This window comes from Limanda limanda, chromosome 15 (assembly GCF_963576545.1).
Source record: "Limanda limanda chromosome 15, fLimLim1.1, whole genome shotgun sequence".
In the NCBI taxonomy this organism is placed as follows: domain Eukaryota; kingdom Metazoa; phylum Chordata; class Actinopteri; order Pleuronectiformes; family Pleuronectidae; genus Limanda; species Limanda limanda.
In genome coordinates this window covers 26,454,394-26,478,832 of record NC_083650.1, presented here as the reverse complement: position 1 = coordinate 26,478,832, position 24,439 = coordinate 26,454,394, and the positions used below count along the sequence as shown (strand labels likewise).

At 42.9% G+C, this 24,439-nt stretch overlaps 1 protein-coding gene across 1 annotated transcript; it reads left to right on the top strand.

Moving 5' to 3' along the window:
- Positions 1-2,304: 2,304 nt before the first annotated feature.
- Positions 2,305-23,326, top strand: LOC133020372 (basement membrane-specific heparan sulfate proteoglycan core protein-like). The gene is made up of 11 exons (XM_061086897.1): positions 2,305-2,596; positions 6,101-6,370; positions 6,476-6,759; positions 6,842-6,905; positions 7,406-7,678; positions 8,304-8,579; positions 9,649-9,837; positions 9,946-10,212; positions 10,696-11,058; positions 11,599-11,707; positions 23,269-23,326. The coding sequence occupies exons 1-11, from the start codon at positions 2,305-2,307 to the stop codon at positions 23,324-23,326; spliced, it is 2,445 nt and encodes an 814-aa protein (XP_060942880.1).
- The last annotated feature ends 1,113 nt before the right edge of the window (positions 23,327-24,439 follow it).

Genomic DNA, 24,439 nt, shown 5'->3' with positions numbered 1-24,439 from the left:
CACCTGGGTATTGTGGGAAAGGCGCAAGAAGTGTGTGAATACCAGAGGTGTTAAAAAGTACTGAAATATTGCACTCAAGTAAAAGTACCTTTACTTTGATGAAATTTTACTTAAGTACAAGTAAAAGTACCCATCTAAAAATCTACTCAAGTAAAAGTAAAAAGTAGTTCATTTAAAATGTACTTTAAGTAAAAGTTACTTGGTTACTTCCAACAACTTGATGGGGGCCGCTCCTATACAGTCCAAAAAAGGACAAGGGCTCATAAATCCAATCCTAAAACAGTTATTTTTAATTAAAGGAGAATCTTTACAAATATAAGTGCAATGACATTAAACATGTCAAACATTAAACATTTAACATGTCAACACAACATTTAAGAACTTTTGGGAAGACATGTCAAGTTCAGATCATTTCATAGTTTTAAGGTGGAAAGTGAGAATGAAAGACTTAACTTGTTTTTTAAAGAAAACTTTATCCATCACTACCCCTTCCCTTAAACTGTACTTCATATCTATCAATTACTAAAATAAATGTTTTTTGTATTTTGTTTTATTATTGCTAATTTTGCATGTTTATTTATTCATACTCTGCAAACAAAAGGCACAACAAATCAAAGTTTTGATACATTTATTTTGAAATGGTTTCTTTTATTTTGAAAAGGCACTTCCTGAAAAATACGGAAAAGATCGCTACTGGCAGGTTTGCCTCGTCCACAACACTGTCTACCACTGCAGTGAGAACTGCCTTGCACCTTGAACCATGTTTTTTTTTTACTCAGTAACGGATGTAATTTCCAATGTAGCGAAGTACAATACCTCAGTCAAAATCTACTTAAGTAAAAGTAAAATTACCCATTTCAAAAACTACTCAAAAAATTACAAAGTACACAAAAAAATACTCGATTACAGTAACGTGAGTAAATGTAATTTGTTACTTTACACCTCTGGTGAATACGTACGAGAAGTGAACGAGCACCTAGAGGTGATGAGAGTGTTGGACAGTCAATAAATAAAGTGGCGGCGTTAAAACTAAAGAAACGTCTCCTCCTCCTTCTTCACGAAGTGGTCCAGACGGCTGCTTACCGGCCACTGTGTGTGACTGTGTGTGTGTGTGCATATGTGTGTGTGTCACCCAGATGCGTATGTGTGTGTGTGTCACCCAGATGCAGAGCTGATGAGTGTGCACCCTCCGTCGGCCCAGCGCTAAACAGAGTAGCTGATGGTTAGATAGTGATCAACTACGAACTTTAACAGGAAGAGTGGAAATGTTTGTTGGCGTGTGTGTGACTGCGTGTGACTGCGTGTGACTGCGTGTGACTGCGTGTGACTGCGTGTGACTGCGTGTGACTGCGTGTGACTGCGTGTGACTGCGTGTGACTGCGTGTGACTGCGTGTGGAGCGCTGGCGGTCAGTGACGGAGCGTAATGTAAAGAGTAACGACACATATTGTAGAAATGTAGCGGAGTAAAAGTAAAAAGTATCCACTATTATTTTTACTTAAGTAAAGCACAGATACGTAAACAGAACAGTAACAAAGTAAAAATACTGTGTTACATTCCACCACTGGCTGTGGCGCTCCGTTGCTTGTTTGAAGTCCGTACCTGCAGGACACCGAGTCGCTGCTAGGAGTTGGTAGAAGCTTGAAGGGCGAGGAGGTTTCCTTGAGAAGGTGAGCTGGAAGCTAAAAAAGACCAATTTTATCCCTGATTCATTGATTTATTTGCCAAAAGATAATTTGATATAAGAAAAGTTGATTTAGAAACAAAACAAACATTGTGATGTCCTCATGGGAATTATAGACTTTAAAGTTACAGGCTGTGAATATTGTCCTGATGATTATCAGAGAAACAATCATCTGATCCACATGAATTCAAATAAATGGATCAAACACAGTAGATCACTGATATTTTAACTTCTTTTATTCATTGAGTTATTGATTCTCAAGACATTTCATACTATTGTACAATTTCTTTGATGGGTAGTTTTAATACTACTGCTCTTACTTGCTTTTACAATATAACAGTACTTAGTAACAGACTTATTACTAGAGTCTGTACTGTGTTTGATTATTTACCAGGTTTATTAATGTCTGATGAGATACCAATGTTTCTTTCAGTGCTGAATACACTCCTCTCCTGTGGACACACTGAATGTGAGTCAGCTCTTTTCTTTATTGATCTCTATCTTTATTAATATGCATATTTCATCCCATTTTTCTTCGTGTATGTTGTTACTAAGATTAGTGAGTATATGAATGAACTGCAAACTTATAGAACAAAACTGTGGTTGCTATTTCCTCTAACTATGTTCTGTTTGTGCGGGGGGGTAGATGCTGAGCTGACCTTTGAACCCAACTCAACCACTCTATATTCTGGGGAGCACGTTAATCTCACGTGTCACATGAGAGAAGCAAATGTCAGTGAGTGGTTTTATGAATTCAAGTGGAACGACAAACCACTGGTTCCCATCACTTCCACTAACGTGCTCAGGATTCCAGAGCTAACGCCCGACAGGAACGGGGATTATCAGTGCATCGCTCACCACAACAGCTCAGAAGAGAACAGACGGAGCAACAGGGCCACTCTCTCTGTGTCAGGTGAGATATCCAGAGTCCTTGTCCCCGCTGGGAGCTTCACCCACAGACATGTGGAGACACAGGACAAAGAGAAACACAAGGAAAGACCTTCACAAAAGCTGGGACAGTAGAAACATGAAGCTTATTTTCCACATGGTGTCGACAGCCGGACAAATCCACGTTTCTTCTTCTGAATGCGTCGTTCAGTCTCCACAGTCAAAGCTGAAACACCTGATCTCAGTTCCTGACGTCGACCTTTCACACGGACAGAAAGTCAATCACATCATTCACTCACTTCACTTCAGCTTCTTGTTTGACACAGACATGATAAAAGCATTGGAGGAGCAGAGAACAACTGATGCAGACTGTGTTTACTCAATTATACATTATACAAAATATACATTAATAATGTACTAAATGATAAAATAATCATGATTGATTTCTTATTAATTATATAGATATTATTAGTTGTTATTGTAATGGATATATACTACTTACTGAACATTAAAAAATTAATAATGAATTGATCTCTAATTTACTTTGGAAATATAGATTTTTGCTATTTTAATGGATTTATACTACATATACTGAATTATTTAATTTGATCATGAATTTATTCTTAATGGAAGTATTATTTTATAAATGTTTACTATATAATGTTGTGCAATAGGAGTAGACTTGACATAGTTTACTATTTATTAATAATCATGAAATATGATTATTAAAATAATGAAAATTATTTATTAAAAATAATTAAAAATGATAAGGCTATCATTACTTATCGTAGAGGGGCACCACCCTGGTTACAGGGACCAACGAGTCAAACTATAAATATCAGTCTCATATGATACTTGTTAAATCAATAATCTCAATAGTTAATATTAATGATTATTTAATAAACAATGAAGGGTTTTCAGTTAGAGCACAGGCTATCATAATCCAGCTGTATTCACACACATGCACAAATAATCACAGACTACAGATGCTTTAATTACAAAAGCATTTATTAAAGAAAGGGGAAATATAGTTAATGTTATTCAATGATTCATCATTTTAACAAACTCCGATATTTCAAAGATAACAACAGCAGCAGCACTTATCACAATTCAGAAAATACATGTAAAACCTGCGGTCTACCTATGTATGTCTGTCTGTGTGTGTGTCAATGTGTCTCTCTAAGTGTGTGTGTGTGTGTGTGTGTGTGTGTGTGTGTGTGTGAGAGAGAGAGAGCGAGAGAGAAGAGGGGGAGTGGCACATCCAAGATGGCGGCCGATAATGATTCGTGGAATCAAGAGGGCCGAAAACTCTCAAAATGGTGGTTTGACTACAAACAAGATGGCGGAGCCGCTTTGGAAGTTAGAGCCAAAATAGGAGGAGAGAGAGAGAGAAGGCGTGGCAATAATAGACTCTCAAAATGGTGGTCTAACTCATGTTATCCCAAAATGGAGCCTATGTTAATGACCATGTGGCCTAAGCTCACAATGGCTTCCAGATGTTACACCTCTCTAAGTATAGATTTAACTATGTGACATGAACTGTATTACTCCAGGTCGGAACGTTTGTGTAAGCAGGTTCAGGAGAAGAGAGAGAGAGAGAGAGAGAGAGAGAGAGAGAGATAAAGGGAGAGAACGAACTCTTAAAACAAACACCGTCAGAGACAAGTTACATTTACTTTACCACTCAGCACCCAAACGCTGTTGTGTGCTGAAGTTTGACCGGTAAAATCTCTGTAAAATTGTTCAGACGGGAACGAGTGCAGCGGGAGACGCTTCGTCACGGCACTTAAAACTGTAAAAAAAAAAAAATAAAAAAAGCAAACTTGTTTTATTGTGAGCTTTAAAAGCTCTTGCTCCTGCTCATCTGTAAATCCAGTAGACATGTAAAAATACAACCATACAATACATTAGATTCAAAAGGGTACCAAAAAGTACAGTAAAAATAACACTTCCATCACTGGAAATGTAAATGGACACAAAACAATATAAAATAAAAAGTGGAAAAGTGACATTTGCTTCCCCAGTTCCTCACTAAACGCTGTTGTGTGCTGAAGTTTGACCGGTAAAATCTCTGTAAAATTGTTCAGACGGGAACGAGTGCAGCGGGAGACGCTTCGTCACGGCACTTAAAACTGTAACACGGCCTAACCAGAAACCAGTAAAACAATGAGACACGGAGGTCCCGCAAACAAATACACTCAAATATTAAACAATACGCTACGTATCTGCCCAGACAACATAAGTCTCTTACTGTACAACCCTCGTGGTGTGCCTGCGCCTCGGCGCGAATGTGTCGGGGGCCAGTGAAATCACATGGTCACTCAAGCGGAGCTCCGGGGCTCGGCCGCTGGACCGGAAAAGGGAGCGAAATCCTCATGCTCCTTGACGGCATGAAACTTCGTCTTTCTTCTGTAACAGCGGAGATCGTGCTGCTTTACAGGAACAGAGTGGATTTTCTCATACTCCTCAGCGGGATGAACGTCGCGCTTCTGCAGGGAACGGCTTTGTGGAAGCCGTTTTTAGATCGTTGAAAAAGAAAAAGTCTGTGGAAAGTGTCGGAGTCCGTCCCGCGGGTGCACTTCCTGTTTCGGTCTTTCAAGTTAAAACAGCAAAAAGTCCTGTCAAAATAAAACTTCGACTGAGATAAAAGAAGAAATGAAATGAAATCAAATAAATTGAATTAAACAAACGTCTAATCACCTCCTTAGTTACTGAGTCGTGTGGTCGGCCTCGGAAGGTCTGTTACAACTTGAGTAGAGTGGAAAGAGAGAAAAAAGAGTAGTTATTGCCTCCTTAAGTTTACTGAGTTAACTAGTAAGACCCCTAGGGGTCTAGTTGTAACTTCAGCATCTGAGTAAAAAGAGAAAGATTTCTGTGAGCTCAGGACTTTTGTACCACCTGAAAGGTACCAGCCCCTTCAGGAAGTGGTAATGGGCTTCAGTTGGCTCTCAGCCAATGATATGTCAGGGTCCCGACCTTAGTGGGCGGGGATTCGACCTCAGTGGGCGTTTTAGAGTCACAGTGGGGGTCCCTGAAGGACACCCCAGATGTTCCCCTGCTGGGCGAGGCTCTACGTTGTCTGAGGAATGTGTGGATGCAAAGCAGAAACCGGTCGGACTGGTTTCGGGTTGGCCAACAGGCCGCAGTTTTATTGCCCCCCTTTGTTTGGAGGTCAGATCTCAGGACTTCACCCCCAACATAACTACACATACTTAATATAAAATAATCATGAACTGATTAATAATGAAGATATTATATTTTGTTACGTTAATTATTAAGACTACATAAACAGAATTATAAAATAATGATGAATTGATTCCTAATCAACATTGAAAATATATATTTTTTAAATCTTCTTTAATAAATGTATACTACTACAGATGTAAAGATTAATAATGAATTGTCTCCTAATTAAGGATGAAGATATCATTTTTTGACAATTTAATAGATGCTTCACTACATACACTGAGTTTCATAAAGTATTAATGATGGATACTAATTAAAGATGTGAATATTCTTTCCCGAGCAGCACACAGACCCAGAGCCACAGTGAGAGCATCCAGGACGTCCATCCCAGTGGGCGGCTCTCTGACTCTGACCTGTTCTGTGGAGGAGTCTGCGGGTTGGAGCTACGACTGGTTCACACGTTCCCCAGACGCTGAGGAAACCGCCATCGCAACAAATCCTGTGCAAAACTCTCTGAGCATCTCACAGGGAGGCAGCTACTGGTGCAGGGGAAGAAGGACTCACTCAGATTTCTGCTCAGAGAAGAGTCACGTGCATCACATCGACAGAACCTGTGAGTAGCACGCTTTCATGACTGGCTACGACGAAAACAGAACCAGTCAGCAGCAATATTAACCAGTTCTCTCTGTTGATTTGATATTTGTGTTTGAATGTTCAGTGTCCAACAGAAGCTTTGTCGTGCTGCAACACAACTGGACTCAGATATTCAGCGGTGAGACGATCTCTGTCAGGTGTGAGATCCAGGGAGGAGGAGACACCCAGTGGGAATATGAATGGAGGACAACAAGCTCCCACCAACCAGTCACTGGTCCAGACACAGCTCCCACACACAGTGAATACAGGCTGGGCACTGCCTCTGTTTTCCACAGTGGAGAGTACTGGTGTAAGGCCAGAGCGGACTGGTATTCCTCAACAGAGTGGAGTGAGGCCTTCCAGCTGAGAGTAACACGTACGTCCAATCGTCTTTCAAAACCTCCACGAGGACGTTACGTCTTCACCTCTTTCTATTGGTTGTTCTTGGCAGGATTACGTAAAAGCTACTAAACCAATTTCCGCCCAATCCCCAGAAAGCATCTGGGTGTGGACCTGTACTGGTCCACATGTAAACCAGCTGATGTGGCCCAAATACCTTAAAACCAACCTGGGTCTTTCTGGCTCACATCAGGTGTTGTAGGCAAAGTGTGATCTGGATGTGGACCTCAAGTGGTCCATGAATGGTGAACATGGCTCAAACAGCACATAACACATGGGGGCCTAACCCTAACCCTTGTGGTTGACACACGGTATTGCTCCGGCTCATCTGTGGCCCGGCTCTGGCAAACAGCAGTGGACTGCCCCAGTGCCATCACTCCATGAGGTGTGTGGGCTGGATGCCAGTGTGACAGTGTGGGACACATCTGGTTCAGAAGCATTGAGCTATGTGGGGATCAATGAACCTTTTACATGTTGAGATTCATCATTAGACCTTTTTCTCTTATATATTCCACGATCAGAACTTTGTCCTCTACTGAGTGAAACTCTGCTTCATACGCTTTAATCTTTTTCTCCATTTAATTTGTCTTTCATTTTCTCTCACGCACTTTGAAAGACGATAAACCCAGGCCCAGGCTGACTGCCGATAACACAACCATCACAGGAAAGGGAAGCGTAGCACTGACCTGCTCTGTGGAGAACGCGTCTGAGTGGAGATACGACTGGTTCAGAAGAACCTCAGCCTCCTCTGCAGCTCAGATCCTAAGATATAATGAAACACATGATGGAATCAGCATCTCAGAGGAAGGCATCTACAGCTGCAGAGGACGGAGAGGAGACACAACCTTCCTCACAGAGGACAGCAACCGAGTCACAATAGAGAACAGAGGTAAGAGTCCGTTTAGAAATCCAAAGACTAGTCACCTCCGCTGTGGAGGTTATATTCTGTCCCTGGACGTTTCTTTCTTTATTTGTTTGTCAGCAGGATTACGCAAAAAGTACCGAATGGATTTCCACGAAACTTGTGACAGAACCAATGAAATTTAGACGGAATCCAAACATCCAGACTTTCTTTAACACAATGTAACTTTGACTGAGCAACAGCGCCCTCTGCAGCCACACGTGATATTTTTTAATAACTTCAGAGTGTTTCTAACTGATCTCAGTTCAGCTTCACTCTTCAGCTGCAGCTGGTTGTGACAGGTTGTGACTCTCAGTCAGTTCTTCTCTCAGGAGATGGAACCCACTCACCAGAGTCACAGAGAACAGACGCTCAGGGAGAGAAGGAGGAAACTTTCTCCTTATTAAGGCAGAGAATCATCACATTAACTTGGAAGCTGCTGTTTTAAGGTTAAAAAGTTGCAAAGTGTTTTGCTTTAAGATTGTGTGATTCTTGTTTGATTCTCCCCCCTGATGAAAAGATGAGCGGACTGGTATCTGTACAGTTTGGTGGAGGGAGGAGCTGTACTGAGCCATTCTACTTTCTTCTGTTCTCTGTTTCTATTTGTGATCAGTTTCCCACAAGGCGTCTGTGGCCCTGCAGCCTGACTGGTCTCTGGTCTTCAGCGGTGAGACGATCACTGTCCGGTGTGAGGTCCCTGCAGATGTACCAGCTGAGTGGGAGTATGAATGGACCAAACCCAACTCAACTACGGTTCCAACACACGATGAATTCAGGATTGTCAATGCGTCCTCGTCCGACAGTGGAAGCTACAGGTGTTTGGCTAAAGACAAGAAGAACTTGAATTCCATGACCGAGTGGAGCGATGACGTCACATTAACAGTTTCTGGTGAGAAAGACCGAGTTTTGAGAAACTGGCAAATGTCTCCTTCAGTTTATGTTCATATGCGCTGATAGGAAATAGAATACAACAAAAAAGTAACGAGGGATGCACCGATTCAAAAGCTGAACATCTTACTGATATTTATCTCGTTGTTGCGATCAGCCTATTGACGAGTAAGATGACGTTCACCGATGTTTAGATGTTATTCTCATCTGGGAGGAAACAAGTGCTGTTCAGAATCCAAGTCAAAACATCCTGGACACAAACGATCTGGGACCAAGGTCCTGCCGATACTCGACCAATCGTGAGTCAGCCTCAGCTGTCAGTCACGATGTTTCACCCGGTTTTTATAACGTCAAAAAACTAATTCAGTTCAACACAAAACTTGAACATACATCAGAGGTAGAAGAACGTCCTTTCCTCCTGAGGTAATCTGACCTGTACTGCAGCCAGCCACCAGGGGGCGAACTCACTGTTGTGGAGCTGTGATGTCGTCCATCTTTATATACGGTGGATGCTCAGCACCTTTAGACCAGATGGATGTGGGCCACTTCAGGCAGTGATGCGGCTCCTTTAGCTTTCCTGTGGACAGAATGGATCCGAGCCGAAACTCGTCCACTTGTTAAAGAGCTAATGTGGCCCAACGCTCCCAAAACACACCTGGGTCTTTATGGTGAACATGCGGTGCTCTAGGCAAAGTGTGATCTGGATGTGAACCTAAAGTGGTCCATGTGGTGAATATGAAAATAGATCCAAAGGAATCTGGGCCACGTCTGGCAGCTTTGGTTAATGTACGGTACGGCTGTGGCTAACTTGTGGCTCTGATGTGGCAAACAGGTGGTATAATCTGGACCAAACCATTCTGTACTTCTGCTTTTACTGCTGTTTTAGTTTGTACGACTGCAGAAGACTGAAGGAGATACATGTTCTACACATTTCATTCAACTGACATGAAATGGACTAAATGCCAAAGTGTTTTTAACATTAACAGAAAGACCAGCGGCGAACCTGAGTGCTGACCACAGAGCCTTTCCAGTAGGGGGCAGTGTGCTCCTGACCTGCTCCGTGGGCCCAGCATCACCTGGATGGAAGTATTATTGGTACAGAGGTAAGAAAACCTCGAAGCCCCTGACGGATGAGGATTTCAAGTCACATGGACAAAGTGCTAGTGCCTCACGTGAAGGACTGTACTGGTGCAGAGGAGGAAGAGGAGATCCAGTTCACTACACCCAGTACAGTACCTCAGTCAGGATTCATGGAATCGGTGAGTGAGGAGAGAATCCATTCTGCGTCCATGACTGTTTGTTGAGATGACGTAAAGGTTGATGCTGATACAAGCTGTTATTCTGTCTTTACTGGTGAATATGAACAGTCCACAACAGAGCTGCTGCGACTCTTCAACCCAACTGGCCGAACACATACAGAGGAGAAGCCGTCACCCTGAGGTGTGAGATCCAGGGAGGAGACTCTGAGTGGGAGTATGAATGGACAGCAACCAGCTCACAGGCACCTCCCAACACAAAGGAGTTCAGGATCAGTCTGGGGTCAGATCTGAGCGGCAGCTACTGGTGTCAGGGCCGACTGAAAGGTGCACGGCAGAACTCCACAGGATGGAGTGTTCCCCTCACGTTGTCTGACGGTGAGTCAAGTCATATTTAGTATTAAAATATAGGTGTTAAAGTTTAAATATAACAAAGTTTATGTGTGTTCAATGCACATGTACAAAAGAGAAGCCAAAATATCACGGATACCAGCCATCTTTCACTTTTCAGGTCATTTAGAGCCAGAGTCTGTGAAATCATGATGGAGGGGTGGAGCTGGGTATCGAGGTCCCGCCCATACATGTGCTCGACCAATCACGAGTCAGAGTGAGCTGTCAATCAGGACGTTTTACTGTTTTTATAGCATCAAATAACTAATTAAAACCAAACTGATCAAAAACATGAACACGTGAACAAACTCAAATCAAAGAAAGCAGGCAGCCACCAGGGGGCGGTGTTATAGTTTGGCTTCACTTTTGGGGGCAGTCATGTCGACGGCTGAATGTGAAGCATCCCGAAACTGCATTGGTTCCAAAATGAAACAAACATGAAGACGTGTTTTTGACGATGTTCCGTTTCAGCGGCTGCACCACGACCTGTCGTCACTGTGTCTCCGTCATGGCTGACTCCTGGAGCCTCCGGGACTCTCACCTGTGGGGGGGGTCCACATCCCACTGCAGGGTGGAGGTTCTACTGGTACAGAGCTGACCCCATTAGTTTGGATCCAGTCTCCAGATGTCCAGAGTCATCTCTATACTGGGTGTATGTTATGCACACTCCTGAGTTCAGTTATGAGCTGCTCCCAGGAAGCGACGGAGGAACTGAACAAAACTCCTTCGTCATCCAAGGCCTGACGGAGTCAGCAGGTTATGCATGTCGAGCTGGAAGAGGAGACCCCGTGTTTTACACTGAGTACAGTGAGACAAAGTGGGTGTGGTCTGGAGGTGAGTTTGTTTCTTTCTCTTGAAGCAGATGTTGTCCCTTCAGTCGCTCAGTTACTTGGGGAACTTTACTTTGGCTGGTTCCTCCAGGTGATTCACTTTTAGAGGTCAAAGGTCAAAGGTCAAGACAGATACAGGGTTAGAGAGACAATCTGAAGCTTATATTGATCAGAGAATCATTCCCCAAAATCTAATGTCACATGAAGTTATTCTTTGTGTGCATCCTACAGGACTGACCTGAAGTTGATATTATTTATGATCATATGCTGACATCATCATGATGTCACTGTGATGTCACTGTGATGTCACTGTGATGTCAACAAACAATGTCGTCCTTCTGACGTTTCCTCTGTAAAATGACGCAAAGCCTAAAATGACTCTTTAATCTGGAAACATTACAAATGTATTCTGGTAATATTATGACCTTATTCCCCAAAACAAGATGTGACTGAGATGGAGTCTCTGCTGATGGCTTCACGTCTTTAATGCTCAACTAATTTAAACCATTAATTTCTGTTTCACACTTCATGTCACATTTTTCAGATTCCTATTCGTCAGTGTCTCTCACAGTGAGGCCGGACAGAGTGCAGCACTTCTTTGATGACTTGATCCTTCTGACCTGCGAGGGAAACTCTGATAATTGGAGATTGTGGTGGATGTTTACTGTAGACAGAGTACAATTTAGAACCACTAGTCTCTTGTCAGAGTGCAAGTCTCCGAAGAGAAAGACAAGCTTTACATGGATTGATACTGATCTTCCTTCTGGAGTTGTCTGGTGTGGATCTGGATCAGAGATCAGCAACGCAGTCAACATCACTACAGGTTGTAGTTTTTCATTGAATCTATTCACACTGTTCATGTTTCCAACATCCCATAATGTGATTTAAAGGTAGAGTAACTGAAAGTGGGGAGCACTGCCTCCCTTCACTGCTCCTGCAGGAGCTGCACCCCCCACACGTACCAAGGTGCATCACATCAAACATGATCTCTGGATGAAATTCACCTTCTTTATTTACACAAACCACACGTTCAACGCCCAGAATCAGCTGTGAGAGTGTGTCCGTCTGCGTTAAACAAGCAGACATCACGTGACTGTGTGGACGCCACAGCCCACAGCGCCACCCGGAGGCTGTTTCCCTCTCTCTACTCAAGAGGGAGCTCTTTTGGTTGGAGAGCAGGACTTATTGATGTCACATTCAGATTCTGTGATGCTCTCACTCTAAACCCTGCGCTCACACTCAACTCTCCCCTGCTTGAGCTCAGATGTCCTGCTCTTGAAGCCAGGGCTGTGTATTGAAACCAGATGTTTTTCCAGCGCACACACAACGTACAGCTCATGGACCTGAGGAGCAGAATGTGACAAAAAGTGCATTGAATGACTTTGGCTCCACTTTAACATCTAATATTTAGACTAAAGCTGTTTATATACGAGCTGAATTATCAGGTTGTTCACATTGTTGATGGTTTTTTAACTGTTTACAGTTAACGGTCGTGTTCTCCTGGAGAGCCCTGCCCGTCCTGTGACCGGGGGACAGTCCGTTACTCTCAGCTGCTTATGGTCTCAAAGAACAACCTTCTATTCCAACGTCTCTTTCTACAAAAATGATGAACTCCTCCAAAGTGATGTCAGAGGGAAACTTGAAATCTCAGCTGTGTCAAAGTCAGATGAAGGTTTCTACAAGTGTGAACATTCAGGACGCTTCTCACCAGAGAGTTGGATGTCAGTAAAATGTGAGTGTGATCAATATGAGGTAGAAGAGGAGTCTCCAGGTTGAGAAGTAGATTCAAAACGTTTCTACTCAGTATTTTCACTGAGACGGTTTCTAAACACCAGGTCCACTTGCTCAATACACTTATAAAACATTTTCACTTATTTTTATACATATTCAAAGTATTTCTACAGCTACAAACGTTTTTTGCACATATTAAAATATTTCTTCAACTACAAAACTTATTCATACAGTTATGTTTTTAAACATCAAAATGTCTGCTGAAGTGTTGGTTCTATGTTTGTCCACGTCATGGATCTTTCTTTGCTCCTCACTGCTCCTCCTCTGATCAGTGACTCCTGCAGCACCTCCCTCTACGTCTCCTGTGCTGCTGGTCGTTGGGCTGGTTGGAGGCTTCACACTGATTCTCCTCCTCTCACTGCTGCTGTTGTGTTGGTGCAGGAGTTCAAAGAGTGAGAGCTGCTCTGGTTCATTTCATTTATATCAAACTTATTTAAAACTATTTTGGTTGGAGAGCAGGACTTATTGAAGTCACATTCAGATTTAGTGATGCTCTCACTCTAAACCCTGCGCTCACACTCAACTCTCCCCTGCTTGAGCTCAGATGTCCTGCTCTTGAAGCCAGGGCTGTGTATTGAAACCAGATGTTTTTCCAGCGCACACACAACGTACAGCTCATGGACCTGAGGAGCAGAATGTGACAAAAAGTGCATTGAATGACTTTGGCTCCACTTTAACATCTAATATTTAGACTAATGCTGTTTATATACGAGCTGAATTATCACGTTGTTCACATTGTTGATGGTTTTTTAACTGTTTACAGATTCAGATCGTGTTCTCCTGGAGAGCCCTGCCCGTCCTGTGACCGGGGGACAGTCCGTTACTCTCGGCTGCTCATGGTTCGGAAGACCAAACCTTATTTCCATCTTCTCTTTCTACAAAAATGGTGAACTGCTCCAAAGTGATGTCAGAAGGAAACTGGAAATCTCATCTGTGTCAAAGTCAGATGAAGGTTTCTACAAGTGTGAACATTCAGGACGCTTCTCACCAGAGAGTTGGATGTCAGTGAAATGTGAGTGTGATCAATATGAGGTAGAAGAGGAGTCTCCAGGTTGAGAAGCAGATTCAAAACATTTCTACTCAGTATTTTCACTGAGACGGTTTCTAAACACCACCTCATCTTGCATTAAATAAATTTGGTTATCAAAATAAAATATTAAGTATTAATATTAAAAATATTAATATTAAATCATAACTTGGATTGATTAAAGTCACCTCGGGGCACCACCCTTCAATTATATTACAATATACCTTATTGATTAAGTCTCATAAAAGTACTAACTACAAATTTGCAACTTTGATTAACAATTAAATTAATAACCAAAATTACAATATAGATAGTTAGCTAAGTTGAAGGATATGGAGTTCTTGACAATGTAGAGATTGGCAATATCCACTGATGCAACATTAATGAAAGAACAGTTGTGAAAGAAAAAAATGTATTATGAGTATAATAAAGTTTAAAAAGCACAAATTACTAACGGTAACAACCTACCGTTAACCGATGACTTACTAAACAAAGATGTGTATGCGAGTGTGTGAGTCTCTGTGAGTCAGTGTGCTTTCAAAATGACAGTTGGCCAAAAAGTTAACATCCTCCTCAGCATGCTTTCAAAATGGTGGCTAGCCAACCTTAAGATAACGCCCCCCCGCCCCCCTTTTGAAGTAGTTTTTCGGACAGGTAGCGCGGGGCAGAGATAATTAGGTGAAGGATTATGCTTGTGCCTGAGTTGGTTCTAAATCAGAGAAATAGTGTCGACTAAAATGCAAAGAAAGACTGTGAAGAGCCTAGCAAACGAACATTACTGTCGAATAACTTATAACCAAAGTATCACAACACAAATCAAACTTATAAACACCACACAGAAACAAATAAACACTCTTGCTTAGTTCTAGTTTCATTATTAAGCTCAGTATGTTACTTATCCAAGGAAAAGGGAAAAAGGAAGTTGCAGTTCAGTTCTCAGTTCTGTGAAGTCTTCTGGCTCGTGTGGTCTCTGCTTCCGTGGTTCTGTTGAGCTGTGCAGCTCAGTTGCTTATTGAATCTTTAGTTCTTGCCTGCAGGACATTGAATCGCTGCAAGGAGATTGGTAGAACTTGAAGGGCGAGGAGGTTTCCTTGAGAAGGTGGGCTGGAAGCTCGACCTTTGCCCTCCGATTGTTGGATAGAGAAGATTTGAGCTGGATGAATCCGGTTCCTCCACTCGCCGATGCAGGAGGAAAGGCCGGCGGCCTGCTGTCCTCAGTGGTGGTAGATGGAGAGAGAGAGCTGGAGCCCTCCGAGGGATTGGAGAAAGAGGAAGAGTTGGGGGAGGCCTGCTCTTAAATAGGCCCAGTGACCCCCAGGTCATATGACCAGAGTGACCAATTGGAGTTGACTTTTGATGGGTTTTCACACTTATCTGTGACTTTGCTGAAACAAAGAGAACATGTAGCCTCCTGGGAGTTTGAGTTATTTGACCTTCTCAGGACAAAGAGAACACGTTGCACTCTGGGAGATTGAGTTTGCTCCAGCACATGCGGCTTTCTCAAGACAAAGAACATGTGGTTTCAGGTTTTGACTTCCCATACAGGCCTGAAAGAGAGGCCTGCTTTTTGCACAAAAACCATGTCCCAACACTTATAAACACCACACAGAAACAAATAAACAGTCTTGCTTAGCCTTGTATAATTATTAAGCCCAGTTGTGTTACCCGTCCGTGGAAAGGGGAAAAAGGAAGTTTCTGTGCAGTTCTCAGTTCTGTGAAGTCGTCTGGCTGGTTGTGTGGTTTCTGCCTTCGAGGTTCTGTTGAGCTGTGCAGCTCAGACGCTGGTTGAAGTTTTCCTGCAGGACATCGAGTCGCTGCTCAGAGTTTGGTAGAACTTGGGTTGCAAGGAGGGTTCCTTGGTGAGATGAGCTGGAAGCTGCACCTTTTTGCTCCTCTTGAAGAGTTGGATGGAACGAGAAGATGTGAGCTGGAGAAACCAGGCTCCTCCCCCTTGGCGATGCAGGAAGAGAGGCTGGACAGCCTTCTGCCCTCGGAGGGATTGTAGAAAGAGATAGAAGAGAGGGAGAACTGGCCTTATATTGGCCCGGGACCTCACAGGTCCTGGGTCCAGATGGACCAATAGGAGTTGACCCTTGTGTCTCTGGTGGTTTTTCACACCTCTGTGTGAAGTTGAGGCATCCTGGGAAACTGAGTTCCTTGTCTTTCTCCGGAACAAAGGGACATGTGGTTTCAGGCTTTTGACTCCACATGTAGGCCGAAGAGGAGGCCTTTGGTTTCACTAAAACCCTGTCCCAACATTGCACCTATTAAAAAATGTCTTCAACTACAAAACTTATTCATACCGTTGATTTTTTTCACGTCAAAATGTCTGCTGAAGTGTTGGTTCTATGTTTGTCCACGTCATGGATCTTTCTCTGCTCCTCACTGCTCCTCCTCTGATCTGTGGCTCTTGCAGCACCTCCCTCTACGTCTCCTGTGCCGCTGGTCGTTGGGCTGGTTGGAGGCTTCACACTGATTCTCCTCCTCTCGCTGCTGCTGTTGTGTTGGTGCAGGAGTTCAAAGAGTGAGAGCTGCTCTGGTTCATTTCATTTAAATCAGGATAGTCATGGAGCAGAGGTTGAAAAATAAAATCATGTAACGTGATCATTATTGTCTTTTCCACAGATCTGTGTTGTGACAGGTTGGTTCCACTCTCTCTTGTTTCATATTCAACAAAACATCAATACTTTACTTTTCCTTTTTCATTCACTTGTGATTGTTTGACTGTTTCAGGCTCAGCCAGTCTCTGAGAACCAATCAGAGCTCAGACCCAACTCTCCACCACGATGAAATCCAGCTGCCAGTGTACTCGTCTCTTCTCCACGGTCAGACGTCCTTCTCCTACTGAACGCCTTCACAGCTATTTCTAACTTGTTGCTTTTCAGAAGAACCTAGTCACAAAGTTTCCAATTACATTTCATGTTGATTTGATTTTTTATTGACTCGTAGGTGATGACTACATCTATGAACCAATCAGAGGAGACACGGAGGAAGGTACAGTATAAAATGTTCCTCCTGCAGAGAAGTCCTCAATGAAAAACCTTCTGAGTTCAGGTGGACGAGCAGATGAGGACAGAAATGTCCAACACGATGTCATGACATCAATACACACGTGTGGTTTTCCAACATCTCATTTTAGTCACATGGTCCAAAGACAGACATTTGGACTTTTCAGTTGAGTCTGAAGCAGAGTTACAGGTGGAAAGGTTCCTCAGACCCGGATCCAGACCAAAGCACCAGAATGTAGTCAGACCCGGATCAAACTGAACCAGGGATCGGTTTAGCTGCGTCCATATAATGTTTGAACAACAAGGACGTTCATTTGCATTGGAACACGTGTGGAGCACCTGAAGCTGGTGATGCTGGTTGTGATAGAGATATTAGAGTGGCAACGAGATCAACTAAATGAATAAAACAGTGGTTCTCCACCTTCTCAAGTCGTTTTCTGTCTGATCTTCACAGGAACCCGAGGTGATCCAGAGGAGACGTCTGACTACGTGAATGAAAATCCACATTCAGCTTCAGGTACAAATATTAACAACTGGCTGTTCAGCTCCTGGCTCATGAGCATTTGAAATAAACCTCAACTGAAACTGCATCATATCATTATTAAATACTTCTTGTACGATAAGTGTGCAGTTCAATTGGTGTCTCACATTTCAAATCCTTTGTGTTAAACTATGAACAGCCTTGATCATGTTGTTGGGTTGAAGTATCAAGTGTGTACTTTAGAAATTAATAGTTATTGTCACTGTCACGGTTTGTTAAGGGAGAGATGGACCCAGATGCAGAGGTGATAACAAAAAGGGAATTTAATATAACAAGAGTCTTTAACAAGACCAAAACAAAACATAAAACACTAACAGGTAACACTGGAGGGAAAACAAGAACACGAGGATCATAACCCTAGCGACAAGGCGCACGGAGAACACAGAGGATCCAGGACAGGAAAGCTGGGGGGGGCAGCAGACAAGACAAACCATAAATGACGACGTGTAAACACGAGTTCCACCCCGACCCGGGACAAAGGGGAACACAGAGGCTTAAATACAAAGGAGGAAGGCAGGGGCAATTAGACACAGGTGAAACACATGAGGAAATGAGGAAGGTAATCACCGACAGGAAGTGAAGACAGAAACAACACACAAGGAACACAAGACTACAAAATAAGACAGGAAACAGAAAACCCAAAGAGTGAAATAACAAACTATAATGACAGAACATCACAGTCACTTTGTTTCAGGACGACTATGAACGGTGCATCCTCCAGAAAACAAGAAGATGAAAATCAACATTCACCCATAAACACCTTCACACATTAGACTCACCAGTTTTGTAACAGCTCATTGGAAAGAACGACTTAATCTGGATTGAATTTCAGTATAAATGAAAAAATAAATGCTGTGATATTTGCTTTGTGTTTACGTTCAATATTTCAATTGGGTGATATGGGCCTTTTAAGATATGCTCCGATATGAAAAGGTTTATTTTACAGGATAAACAATGTGCTTTATGATTATATTTTACATTGAAAATGTTTTTTAATTCAAGTTCTATATATTCTGTCGTATTTGTGTTTTCTTTCAATTTATCTTTATTTCTTTAAAAAATATTGTTTTACTTGAGCTTTATTGCCAATTGTATATATAGGTGATAGTTCTTTACTCCTTGATATCGGCATTGGCCCCTAAAAAAATATTATTCTGTATATATTAAGAATCATGGAGCAGAGGTTGAAAAATAAAATCATGTAACGTGATCATTATTGTCTTTTCCACAGATCTGTGTTGTGACAGGTTGGTTCCACTCTCTCTTGTTTCATCTTCAACAAAACATCAATACTTAACTTTTCCTGTTTCATTCACTTGTGATTGTTTGACTGTTTCAGGCTCAGCCAGTCTCTGAGAACCAATCAGAGCTCAGACCCAACTCTCCACCACGATGAAATCCAGCTGCCAGTGTACTCGTCTCTTCTCCACGGTCAGACGTCCTTCTCCTACTGAACGCCTTCACAGCTATTTCTAACTTGTTGCTTTTCAGAAGAACCTTGTCACAAAGATTCCAATTACATTTCATGTTGATTTGATTTTTTATTGACTCGTAGGTGACGACTGCATCTATGAATCAATCAGAGGAGACACGGAGGAAGGTACAGTATAAAATGTGTCTCCTGCAGAGAAGTCCTAAATGATAAACCTTCTGAGTTCAGGTGGACGGGCAGATGAGGACAGAAATGTCCAACACGATGTCATGACATCAATACACACGCGTGGTTTTCCAACATCTCATTTTAGTCACATGGTCCAAAGACAGACATTTGGACTTTTCAGTTGAGTCTGAAGCAGAGTTACAGGTGGAAAGGTTCCTCAGACCCGGATCCAGACCAAAGCACCAGAATGTAGTCAGACCCGGATCAAACTGAACCAGGGATCGGTTTAGCTGCGTCCATATAATGTTTGAACAACAAGGACGTTCATTTGCTTTGGAACACGTGTGGAGCACCTGAAGCTGGTGATGCTGGTTGTGATAGAGATATTAGAGTGGCAACGAGATCCACTAAATGAATAAAACAGTGGTTCTCCACCTTCTCAAGTCGTTTTCTGTCTGATCTTCACAGGAACCCCAGGTGATCCAGAGGAGACGTCTGACTACGTTAATGAAAATCCACATTCAGCTTCAGGTACAAATATTAACAACTGTCTGTTCAGCTACTGGCTCATGAGCATTTGAAATAAACCTCAACTGAAATTCCATCATATCATTATCAAATAGTTATTGTACGATAAGTGTGCAGTTCAATTGGTGTCTCACATTTCAAATCCTTTGTGTTAAACTATGAACGGCCTTGATCCTGTTGTAATGTTGAAGTATCAAGTGTGTTCTTTAGAAATTAATAGTTATTGTCACTTTGTTTCAGGACGACTATGAATGGTGCATCCTCCAGAAAACAAGAGCATGAAAATCAACATTCATCCTGAAACACCTTCACATATTAGACTCACCAGTTTTGTAACAGCTCATTGGAAAGAACGACTTGATCTGGGTTGAATTTCAGTATAAATGAAAAAAAAATGCTGTGATATTTGCTTTGTGTTTACGTTCAATATTTCAATTGGGTGATATGGGCCTTTTAAGATATGCTCCGATATGAAAAGGTTTATTTTACAGGATAAAGAATGTGCTTTATGATTATATTTTACATTGAACATTTTTTTGTCTTCATTCAAGTTCTATATATTCTGTCGTCTTTGTGTTTTCTTCCAATTTATCTTTATTTCTTTATGAAATATTGTTTTACTTAAGCTTTATTTCCAATTTTATACACGAGTGATGTTTTTGACTCCTTGATATCGGTATCTGCATTGGCCCCTAAAAAAATATTATTCTGTATATTTTTGCCGCAGTCATGCAACAAAAGTTTGAATGCAACCTGTGATGTTTTCCATTCGTACGTATAAATATGTCTTTGTTATTATTCACCAATGACTCAATGGAGGACGATGTCAGAAAGGACCTCGTCTGTCTGTGTGTTATGTTCCATATACAGTCTGTGGTTATGTGTGATTATTTCCATGGCTCATAATTCTCTGTTTGATGAAAACACTCGTCTGCAGACAGTTTAGCCTTTTTTTTAAAAATATGATGAAATGTAACCAATTATAATTCAAACACATAATTGAATATGTTCTTTCTTTTATCTTTATTAAACTTTGAAATCCCAGCTGGACTCTGTCGATGTGTCCTCTTTTATTTTGAAATCGCTCACCTTACGTGTCCTCTGTGTGACTTCCTGTCTGCGTGGGAGCTGGTTTCCTTCTGGTCCCACCAGTGTCTCCTCAGCCACTTGCTCATGTCTGCAGTGGTCAGCTGGTCTTTGCCCAGTGAAGCTCTGCAGCTGATGGATGTTTCCTCCACATGACGTCTCTGCTCTGACCGATGACTCCGGCTTTCAAGTGAAGACAAGAAGGTTTGTGTTTTATTGTGGCAGGAAACTCTTCTGTTGTACATTTAAACCTTTGTCTCAGTGGGAAGACTTTTCTCCCACCTGCAGGTCTCATCATCAGACACATGGTGGCGCTGCAGCTTGTGATTTTATTTATGAATTTTTTTTTTGCAATAACCTCATCAAACCCTGATGAAAAAGAAATGTAATTGGGGCGTTTAACCAGAAACTTTTTCATAAACAGCTAAAAATGAAAATAAAACACAAATGCAGCCAAATATATAGAACATGAATGAATAAGTTCTGCTGTTCATCTCTCTCTCTCTCTCTCTCTCTCTCTCAAATTGCCATAATCTCTCTCTCTCTCTCTCTCTCAAATTGCCACAATCTCTCTCTCTCTCTCTCTCTCTCTCTCTCTCTCTCTCTCTCTCTCTCTCTCTCTCTAGTTTTGAATGATACTGGTGTAATTCATCCAAAATATGTTCGTTGCATTGACCATCTATGGGGGTGGGGGGGTGGGGGGGGGTTCAGTGTCTTGCCCAAGGACACTTTGGCATGCAGACAGAGGACTGAGGTTTGAACCACCAACCTTCTGGTTGGAGGACGACCACTCGACCCCTCAGCCACGGCCCCCCCTCACTCCTTCAGAAGCAATAACTCCTCAATCCATGTGTCATGCTGCTCCCTTCATCTTTATCAGACATTTTCTTATGAATAAACACCTTAAACATGAAGTTAGAAACCGGTTCTTCTCATGTAGTGAATCCTGTTGTTGTGTTGATGTGTTCAGTTCCATCAGCATCTGCTTGTGTCCTGGGAGAGGATTGTAATGGAAGAGTCCACTGACCAGTGTGTAAGGTAGTGGAAATCCTCTGACTAGGTGTCTCACTGCTGTGATACTGTCCACCTGACAGGATGGAACCCTTATTCGGTGATGTTTCTCTTCAAACTGGTTCCGGGGACGGACGGACACAGCAGATAAGACATAGATGATGATCTCATGTCTTTCATGTCTTTGATGGCTTCTTATTTTTTATATCATCTCTTATGTAACGCCTCTTTGTAGAAGTTCTGGCTTTTGTGAACTTGTCCTCCGATGTTGGGACCCCCTCCTTCAGGTGTCCTTCCACAGGAGAAGATCCAGAACATCCAGAGACACTGACTCAGATGGTAGTTCTCACAGACAGAACCTGAGGAACCTGCAGAACCTGAGAACAGCTCAACACTGGAGGAGTATTTCTCCTGCAGACTTCAGAGGGTTCAAATAACTGGAATGTTTCCGCCTCCTCATGTTTTATGAACTTTTACATCTGAGACTCTTTTAACGTGTCGTGGTCTGAAAAAATAGAAGAAAATCAGATTGTTTGTTCGTACGAGCTTCACATCAGATCATTTACCATCACATGGTCAGACATGAAGACACAACATGTTCACTGACTGCAGGGTGGGGCCTGTTTCCATAAAACACACACACACACACACACAGACACACACACACAGACACACACACACACACACACACACACACACACACACACACACACAGACACACACACAGACACGCCTGATCCTCGTCTCCACCATCAACAGACGCAGCACAGGAACCTGTTGTGAGGAGGTTAGCAACACAAAGACGTCGCCATGACGATGACGATGACGATGACGAAGAAAGAACTCGAGAACAGTTCATGAGTTTTTCATGTGATCGACCTGACGACACTGATGTCCATTTCATTTGTTGTGTTTATTGTGTTATTGTCACTTCATGTCCGAATCTGGTTTCTGTCGTCTTTTACTTGCCATAAAACAATTTTTCCTCATGATTAATAAAGTTGTGTAGTAATTATTCAGTCGCTACATCAGCTGCTTTCACCAGAACCAGGAGACGTGATCGTGTCGCTGCTGTTTGTCGTCATCTCACTGAGGATCCTGTATCTCAGAAACCATGTGGTTTACCCCCCCCCGTCCAACCTCTGGGACCTGAGGAAATCAAACTTTCATCTCAGAGCCAAATTTTTGCAACTTTTGTCTTTTAAACTTTGTACGATGTGACAAATGAAAACCCAGTGTGAACCGCAGGCAGCGAAGGATCTGAGCAGGTCGAGTGAGGGGAACACCCCCCCCCCCCCCAGGTCATGTGCTCTTCAAAGGTTCGTCACAGCGACTTCTCATGAACTTAAACAATGAATGGAATGTTGTGATGAGTCACTTTGGCTTCATAGAATTTTTCTGATGGGAGGAGACAGATTAATAAACTGTTCACACACTCACACAAACTCACCCACACCCACAGCCACACCCACACACACCCACTGACACACACACACACACACACACGCTGTCCTGGAACCTGCAGTCATCGCTCGGGGGGGAATCCACCTCCACACCTGGTGTGTTGCCATGACAGATAGAATTTGTATGAAAGTTGCTGACCTGTCAAACCGGTGTGACAGGTGGAGCGTGTGCAACTCCCTGCAGCTGCACCTGATTCCTGTTGAGGGCGTGGCCTGAGTCCAGCGTCTATAAGACCCAACGCCCCCCCGTCCAACATCACAACACAAACCCCAACACAACAGCAGCCATGGATTTCCTGGGAGATTTAACTAAGAACAAAGGCATCGCATCAATGATCGGAGACCAAGCGGGTGAGAAGCAGTTATTAAACATACGGATCAGATTTGATTTTTGCAGATGTTGGAGGATTCGATTCCTCCTGATTGGACCAGATTGAAACCCCACCTCTCAGAAGATGTTTGTTTTATTATGTTTCTTTTCCTCTGTTATTCCAGAGCGTGGTTTTTCAGTTAGAGACTGATTCCACGTTCAAGCTTTCACTCTGAATCCGGCGCTCGCTGTCGAGTAGCTTGAGCTCAAGCTCCGCCCCCTTTACTTTCAGCTCTTCTCACGCTGTGTTGTGATGCGTGTGTGAAACGTCTGCTCACGGATTTCTCCTCTGCGCTTCGACAAGTCCGTCAAAAATCCTTCCACAATCTACTTCCTGTTTACACCACATGACCTGTTGAAGTGAGAGGTCATGTGACGTGTTTTCAGCTGGTTAGTTGGGACGGAGATTTTTACGGATATGTTCGATAAAATAGTAATTTGGACAAAGTTTGATCATATTACTCTGGATCAAGAAATGAGGATTCGAGTCGTCCTGATTGAATCAGAGATATCACAGTCAGTCAGTTCCAATGCTTTTATTTTGACAGTTTGAACACATGGAAACAATTTCACCTCAGGTACCACACCTGTGACATACCGCACCCTGGCCCCGCCCCCTCCTGTACATGTTGTGTGACCTCATCACCTGAACGGTTTCATTGTTTGCTCTGCAGGAGAAGTGGTGGAGGGCATCGTGGAAAAAGTCCTGAATAAAGATGGCGGCACGGGGAAGGAGGAGGAGAAGGGAGGAGGCCTGGATATCGGAAGCCTGGTCGGTGGGAAGAAGGACGACGGAGACAGTGGAGCCGGTGAGTCCCGACACCCCCGACACCCCCGACACACCCGACACCCCCGACACACCCGACACACCCGACACACCCGACACACCCGACACACCCGACACACCCGACACCCCCGACACCCCCGACACACCCGACACACCCGACACACCCGACACAT

Bases quoted from the DNA above. Each gene is read 5' to 3' on its own strand.
- LOC133020372 (XM_061086897.1), top strand. From the start codon at position 2,305: ATGTTCTGTTTGTGCGGGGGGGTAGATGCTGAGCTGACCTTTGAACCC. The intron at 6,371-6,475 runs GTGAGTAGCACG...TTGAATGTTCAG, and splicing joins GCATCACATCGACAGAACCT to TGTCCAACAGAAGCTTTGTC. The intron at 10,213-10,695 runs GTGAGTCAAGTC...GTTCCGTTTCAG, and splicing joins TCCCCTCACGTTGTCTGACG to CGGCTGCACCACGACCTGTC.